Source organism: Hippocampus comes, unplaced genomic scaffold, assembly GCF_001891065.2.
Source record: "Hippocampus comes isolate QL1 unplaced genomic scaffold, H_comes_QL1_v1.1 scaffold36, whole genome shotgun sequence".
NCBI classification, from domain to species: Eukaryota; Metazoa; Chordata; class Actinopteri; order Syngnathiformes; family Syngnathidae; genus Hippocampus; species Hippocampus comes.
Genome location: NW_017805695.1, coordinates 1,557,051 through 1,565,298, shown reverse-complemented (window position 1 = coordinate 1,565,298; position 8,248 = coordinate 1,557,051). Strand labels below are relative to the sequence as shown.

The 8,248-nt window shown below is 40.8% G+C and overlaps 1 protein-coding gene across 1 annotated transcript; it reads left to right on the top strand.

The window, feature by feature from the left end:
- Positions 1-5,888: 5,888 nt before the first annotated feature.
- On the top strand, positions 5,889-8,080 carry tmem97 (transmembrane protein 97). Its single transcript, XM_019881862.1, has 3 exons — positions 5,889-6,132; positions 6,246-6,390; positions 7,409-8,080. Exons 1-3 carry the CDS (start codon positions 5,992-5,994, stop codon positions 7,681-7,683), a joined length of 561 nt encoding a protein of 186 aa, XP_019737421.1. The 5' UTR covers positions 5,889-5,991; the 3' UTR covers positions 7,684-8,080.
- Positions 8,081-8,248: the final 168 nt, after the last annotated feature.

Sequence of the window (8,248 nt, the reverse complement as noted above, 5' to 3'; positions counted from 1 at the left end):
GTTAAAACGCCCGGCCCGCCACTGGGTCTACTTATTCAATTGCATATGACAATAACACAAACAACACCATATTCATACAATTATTATATACATACATTCTTGCTTGGCTCTCGACGAAGGTGGACGCTTTTTGCTTTCTGCTCCTGTCCCCCCACCCCCGCCCTTCCCTGCTCGCCACTCAGACTATGTGCTGTCCTTGTCTGACTATCCTAGCCTCCTGCCGTATTTTCATCCTAAAAACAAACATGGAATTGGTTGGCTGGTCTCTCGATGCCATCGACAAAATTTTCTCGACGAGAAGAGCAGGCAGTGGGGAGCCTGCTTGCCCCTCGGGGACTTTTGCTGCTGGGTACACCCTAGATACCTGGAGGAAGTGGAGAATGGTGTGCCTGTCAACACTGTCCATTGAGAATGTGGAAGACATCTACATTATCGGCCTTCTGATAACAGGTATGCTGCTGTTTGGTGTTAGCAGTTTCCTGATCTATCGCAAAATTCAACCGACGGGAGCGGCTTTATTGGAAGTGAAGAAGCTGCCGGTCTTTTTGGATGGCACGCCGCTGATGTCCAACACTCAGACTCAAGCGGTGACTGAGCTCAACCGCAAAATGGATGCGGTTTTAGAGCGTGATTGCAAGATGGAGAACAACTTGGAGAAATTGGGATCCGCGCTCAGAAAAGAAATCGCGAATTTGGCTGATCGGCGCCATTGAAGAGACACAGGCCACGGACTCAAGGCTGTCTGGAATTGTTGGCAGCCTGTTACCAAAACAACATCTGCTATCTCGACCTTTCCCCTGGATGAAAGTACGCATGGAAGCTAGTGCCCTACCATCACCTCCTCCTTCTCGGCCATAGACTGATAGGCCAGGACTGTTTCCATGAGAAGACCTTGACGTAGCAGCTGCCGCCTGACATGCACACACAACCAGACAATCACACGCGCATACACACCCTTGTATCACCGCCTTCATTGTTCATGTCTTGTGACTTGTTCTAACTGTCATACGCTTGTTTACGTGCTGGAGTTTTTTTTTTCTTTCTTGGACTCAAATTATCCTCAGATGAGGATAGTTCGAGCATGTTTTTTTTTTTTTCTCCCCCTCTCCCTCCCTTGTGTTTTTTTTCTGACTTCCGGGTTGAGTGAACGTTGGCGCGTTTGGCTGCCGCTGCTCAACCCGCATTGTGTTTTATGGTTCTTGTTCCTGATTGTAAAGTGTTCTTGGGTGTTTTGAAAGGCGCTTATAAATAAAATGTATTATTATTATTCTTATTATTATTATTATAAACAAATACTGCAAAAATTTAAATAATTCAGTAGCAGGCCTGAGGATTTCAGAAATTCACGGTAACCGTTTTTTCGGTTCCGTCGGATTACCCAATGAGAAACCACGGTAACTTTTGGGTTCTGTCAACGTTCAACCCATTTTTCTAGTTTGACTGATATTCATAATCAAGAATTCTGAAACTCAAGTATCACGTTTCAAGTGTAAATGTTGTATTAACAATGAACATTACATCAGCAGCTGTGTACTCCAGGTTTATTAAAAAAAAAAATAAATGAACGAAAATATAGTGTACTCATATGGCATCATGAATACAGCATACCACAAAAAAAGAGTATTTTTTCCAATCTCACACTGCAAAGATTAATTTACTGGTAATCATTAATACAGGTAAGTATTGACGTGGCTTGACATTGAAGTCTGTATTCTGCTCATTTTTCATCATGCTGTATAACTTTCCCATGCCCGCAGTGTAGCTTGGCGTCCTTGTAACAATCATCACCTAGAATTGGAATATTCCCTACTGAAGACGCACAAACTTTGGAATGCGCCAAGCTGAGAATGGGTTGAGGAGAAACGAAAATTATGATATCACAATTTGTGTCTCGGTACCGCCCTTCTGATGGTATAAAAATGATGTGAATCTCTTCCTGCTTCGCACTCGTGACGCACAGCCATTGTCTGTAATTCGTGGGTGCCCGGAATATTCTGTTATTAAAAGCTTCGAAGGAACTGTTCATCGACTCCAGCCTTTATTTGGATTACCAACATTCTCCTTGTCCGAAATTCAACGAACACGCGGGGGAGAGGAGGCCGCTCTTCCCCCAACAATATCCTCTTCCCAAGACGATGCATGTGTGATCTACTCTCAATTTGGCGAAAGAATCTAACACACGTCATCATTAGTTCTACCGACAGTTAACATTAGCATTAGTACACCTTGTGACGAATGTTTTATTCCTAAAGTTACCATGCTACAACCAGTAAATTATAGAATAACCAATAATATTTCAAAATATTTTTCATAGCGATTAGCCAATAGATCTAATGTCCAGTTTGCCTCGGAATCGTGCCTCCCGTATCTCGCCCTCGTGGTCTGTGCATACGTCACAGGAGAGTTTAGTGAAACGCCCTTCGGACGATTCATACGAAAAATCAGACTGGCATTCCCATTTCTTAAATGTCGTAATTAGTAGACCTTTGTGTGTTTTTTTCGCGTCATCTCAAACTTTCATCCGCACGATTCCTCAACATGCGGACTAAAATATCAACCCGCATGCGCACATAACGTTATCTGTTCCGTCCCCCCCGCCCCAACACTGAAAACAAAACGAAAGTAAATTCAAAACAGCGACTCACACACCACACCACAAAACACATACGGGCACAGTGAAATCGCGTTGATCACACAGGAGAGATTTGATCGCGTACAGCCAACTCGTGTGCGGTTACTTTATGGTTAAAGGATTTTTCAGTACCGTCAAAATGACGCCACGGAAACGACACGCTATCGGTAACGATTGTTACCGTGAAATCCTCAGGCCTGCCATAGTTTTTTTTTCTTTTGACTGAGAAATTTCCTTGCGTCCCAAAAATGCACATTATTTGGAACTGTGCATCCCGTGGGTAAATTATGCGTCTAGGACGTGGGACGCAGAGGTAACGAGATGGCTGTAGCTCTCTTGTCAGGTATTAAGAAATAAAATTCTATTCTTTCAGAAGGTGGCAGTGACTAACTCTGACAGCAGAGGGAAGCAATCGGCGCTTGCTGTGCACGGCCAATTAATTGTCACGTTTTTTTGCGTTGAGAAATTCTTTTAAAAATCAATGAAATGTCACGGAATTTTCTTCACTGGGGGGCCATTTTGACGTATTGCTAATTTTTCGATGGCAGTCAGAAATATGTTATTTTAAAGAAGGTTGCAATGACAAACTACTACCAGAAGAGGGAATAGACGGACTTCTACCGTGCACGTCCCAGTGGGGCTCTTCTCGCAATTGAGAGCGAAGAAGATCCAAAAACAAGGTGGAAACAGTGGGGAAGAACGACCGTTGTGAATGAATAGCAATGTTTTTTGTTTTCAGAAATGGAAAAAATCCATCAGTTGCCACAAAATGATCTTCACAAACTGGGCATTTTGTGTTCCTGATGATTTTTCGAGGGTAATAAATAATATGGTCATCTTTCAAAAGGGTGCAATGAAAAACTGACCACAAAAGGGCAGGAATCGACTTTTGCCTTGCACGTCCCAAGGGGGCCTTTCTTGCAATTGAGAGTGAAGAAGATCCGAAAACAAGGTGGAAACAGTGGTGAAAAACGACTGTTGTGAACTAATTGTCGCATTTTTTATGTTCTGAAAAAAAAATCCACCAAATGTCACACAATTTTCTTCACAGGGGTCCATTTTGTGTTCCTGCTGATTTTTCGATTGTCATCAGAAATCGTGTGGTATTCTTCAAGGATGTTGCAATGACAAACTAAGACCAGCAGATGGCAGTAACGGACTTCTGCCGTGCACGTCCCAATGGGGCTCTCGCAACTGAGAGCGAAGAAGGTCAATACACAAGGTGGAAACAGCGTAAAAGAACCCTCCATCCATCCATCCATCTTCCGAACCGCTTTGTCCTCACCAGGGTCGCGGGGGGTGCTGGAGCCCATCCCAGCTGTCCTCGGGCAACCGGTTGCCAGCTAATCGCAGGGCACACAGAAACACAACACAACCATACGCGCTCACACCCACACCTAGGGACAATTTGGAGTGTTCAATCAGCCTGCCATGCATGTTTTTGGAATGTGGGAGGAAACCGGAGGACCCGGAGAAAACCCACGCAAGCACGGGGAGAACATGCAAACTCCACACAGGAAGGCCGGAGCTGGAATCGAACCCGGTACCTCTGAACTGTGAAGTCGACATGCTAAGCACTCGCTACCGGGCCGCCCCATGGAAGAACCCCCGTTGTGAATTAATTGTCATTATGTTTTTGTTCAGAAATTTTAAAAAATCCATAAAATGTCACAAAATGATCTTTACAGCGCTGCCTTCATGTGTAACTGCTGATTTTTTCGAGGGAAATAAGAACTAATATGATCATCTTGAAAAGGGTTGCAATGACAAACTGTGACCAACAGACGGCATTGATCGACTTTTCAGGATAAGCAAGACAGCAAGATGGTATTCTTTCATCAGGCTACATTGACAAATTATGACTAGCAGTAGGGAGTCATCGACTTTTGCCTTGCACGTCCAAGTGGAGCTCTCTTGTCAGGTATTGAGAAATAAAATGGTCTTCTTTCAGAAGGTGACAGTGACTAACTCTGATGAGCAGAGGGAGGCTATCGGCGCTTGCTGTGCACGGCCAAAGAGGGCTGTCGCATTTCAGAGCAAAGAAGAGCCATACACAATGTGGAAACAGTTGTGAAGAACGACCGTTGTGAATTGTCACAAAATTATCTTCACTGGGTGGACATTTTGTCGTGATTATTATTATTATTATTATTATTATTATTATTATTATTATTATATATGTTATTTTTAAGAAAGTTGCAATGACAAACTATAACCAGAAGAGGGAATAGACGGACTTCTACCGTACACGTCCCATTGGGGCTCTTCTCGCAATTAAGAGTTTGGTTTTGGTTTCGTTTGTTTATTGAACATAAAAAAAAGTAATAAATTGACAGAAACTAAGGTAAGTAAAATAGTAAAAAGGAAAGAGAAATCAGTCATCATTCAACACAATTATTATGTTCAAGGGAGTAGGAAGAAGTAAAAAACTTATCTAGTCCTACCCCGTGTTATGTGTTGATATATAAATAGATCATTTTTATATCAATCAGAAAAGAAAGAAAGAAAGAAGGAAGAAGTCTCCATAAAGGCTCATGCTTTTACCCTTAACCGTGATATTTTTACAACGTTTGGTTTGTATCGGGATTTTATACATACACACCCTGGCACTCTTGTGTCAATTTTCTCTCGTGTTCATAATGGATATTGCAGTCCCTTTCTCTATTTATCAACTTAATTCTGATTTATTATTATATTTAATTAATGTTTAGAATCTAGATAAATAGACCTCCCACTGAACATTCGGCAAGCAAGCCTCCTCGCTGCCCATCTTCAAAACCCGCCTCAAAACTCACTTGTATTCTTTCAAAGAATACAAGTGCTCCTAGCACATAATCACATACTGATGAAATGTGCATTTCGCGTTTCTCAGAGACTTGTTGGTATAGCTGTACGACACACAGCGTGGCATTTTCAACGTACAGACAGAAAATAACACGAAAAAGCCTCGGAACAATCGAAGTGTTTCAGTTAGGCACGCTTGCAAAGTGGCAACATAAGATGGCCGCCTGTGGCTTCACTTCTCGCTACGGGCAGTGAGTAAACTAGTGAACTTGCATTACAATTGTGCACAAAAATGTCAAGAGACTGACGCTGTGGTGCCACTGCCTCCTCCCGCCCCGACAATCCTAACGCATCTTATATGGGTGAAACAATTTATTGAAACAATGTATCCGACATGTGAAAAGTAGTTACGGCGAATCGATCCGGAATCTATGGATGTCTATGTTGTTATCTATACCGGTCTATGGTTGAACTGAGTTGCACAATTTAAGTTCCCTCCACTTGGAGAGGCGCTACGTTGATTTGTCTGGAAGGGCTTTCCGTGTCCTCTTATAAAAAATCTGTTTCTTTGTTTTATGTTTGTTCTTTGCTTAGCAAGGATGAACGGGATTCGTTTATTAGAAAAAATATTTGCTTTCTATTTTATGTCTCACATTCCTATCACGTTATTTATTGACTTGCAAACTGTTCTACCGGGATATTTCTATCCCGAAGCTGTAAGTCCTGCACAATTGATGAAGTTCAAGTACCCTTTTAGTGGCTTTTACTCATTCGTCCGTATAATACAGTATCTGTCCGTAATGTCTTTGCTCTAATGCCTTTGCTCTAGCTGAGAGACCTACTCCAGTGGTATTCAAAGGAATACAAAGATCCAATGCTCCTGCACCCCCCCGAGTGGTTCAAATCTTTCATCGTCTGTGAAGGTCTGCTGCAATTGCCTTTCTTCCCGATTGCAGCATATGCTTTCCTTAAAGGTAAGCTTACCAAATCGTCCACTCTTACTCGAACGTAATCAGCGTTCTTGAAACGTATTACCGTAATTACGTAAAAATATAACGCTAACACCAATGCGTTGCAACAAGTAATTTTATTAACTCATCTTTGATACTCTGATAAAATGTTTATATGTGTGTGAAATAGCAACGACATGCCACATTAATTAATTTTTACAGTCATTTTCTTTTACTGGTGAGTATAAAAAATATTGGCAGTTATCATTTCCGATAATATTTGGTACTAAGAAAAATATATCTTAAAGTAATATTTTCAAACTTTTAATGTCAAAATATCGTTACCGTTATGTGTCCTAAATTAAACTTCATGATTTTCGACATGTGTTCATGAAAATGTTAATTAGAAATTTTGGGGATATACAGTTACTGGACCCATAACCTTGCGTACAAGCTGAATTATCGCGATATTTGTCAGTTCACAAAACCTAATGAATCAATTTTATCCTAAGCCCCCTGATTTCCACGGAGCCTAACCAGTCACAGAGCGACAATGTGTTTGGAGGCAGGATATACGGCTGTACAAAAACTTTTCTCGGTTGAGAATCAGCTTGATTAAAAAAAATCAACTTTGTGTGATTTAAGCACTTTTTAGGATTTTACTTTCGTACTTTTTGATAATTCGCAAAAAAAAAAAAAAAATTAAACAACAAAGAAATAAAAAAACTAAATCTACTCTTTGAGGCCATTTTTTCCTCAAGCATACTGTCACAAATAAAAACTAAAATTCGACTGACAAACTGTTGTTATGTAACTGATTGCTCAGTATCACATATCAATGGCCAATGACCTTGAACAAACAGGCAGATCCTGACCAAGAGATTTTTACTGTTTCATCTGGGGCTATAGATTTTCAGTCAGTGAAAGATGACAAATACATGAATACAAATACACAAATACTGCAGCTCTGCCCCATAGAAATATGGTTCATGTCAAGATAAAATGGTTCACCTTTTGATCAAAAGTGTTTCCTTTCTTTCAGGGAGCTGTCACTGGATCAGGACTCCGGCCATTATTTATTCCACGCATGTTGCTACCACATTAATCCCGATTCTGTCCCACATCCTTTTTCATAACTCCACTATTGAAAGCCGGTGGTCTCCACAGACATGGCAGGAACGCTGGATGCTTGCTGCCATATATGCTCCATACTTATTTATCCCCGTCCTACTACTCTTCACCATGCTGCTGTCATCCACATACAATCCTGCTAAATTTGGAAATACATTTCTGAACAAAACAAAGAAGAAGTATTAAAATATTGCCAAAGTTTCATGATTTTGTCAGGCATCATTCATACTAAGATCACTTATTCGTCAGGTTTTTATTTTGTTTTTTTAACTTTTTTTTCCCCCTACATAACTTTATTAATTATGCCATTCCGCAATAAATCTGGAGAAAATAAGTGGATCACTTAATTGTGGAATTCAAGTGGAAAGACACTTCCTTCCTTTTTGTTACTGGGGTTTGTTTCTGTCAACTGTAGTACCATTTATAGATGTGTCTTGCCTAATCACCTCCAGTCAATTGGATGATCAGTTTGCAAGCGCTTTCTTTTCATGTCTGGTTTTCCTGGCTTTGTTGTTGCCAATGATTTATGTTTATACTTTGTTAATACTTCATTTTTCTAAAAATAAATGATTTTTTGAACTCAGTTTATCTTAGTCTGCATTTTTGGGATCCACACACCACCTGGTTCGTGTTTGGACCGTGGCAGTCTGACTGACATTACAGTTCAGTTCAACATGAAAAAAATGTGACGGATGGGTGCCTGAGCCACTGATAGATTACATATCTCTCTCTATATACAGTATGCCTCTCT

Excerpts from the sequence above, each read along its gene's own strand:
- tmem97 (XM_019881862.1), top strand. The coding sequence starts at position 5,992 with ATGTTTGTTCTTTGCTTAGCAAGGATGAACGGGATTCGTTTATTAGAA. Across the intron at positions 6,133-6,245 it reads GATATTTCTATCCCGAAGCT|CTGAGAGACCTACTCCAGTG; the intron begins GTAAGTCCTGCA and ends CCTTTGCTCTAG. Across the intron at positions 6,391-7,408 it reads AGCATATGCTTTCCTTAAAG|GGAGCTGTCACTGGATCAGG; the intron begins GTAAGCTTACCA and ends CCTTTCTTTCAG.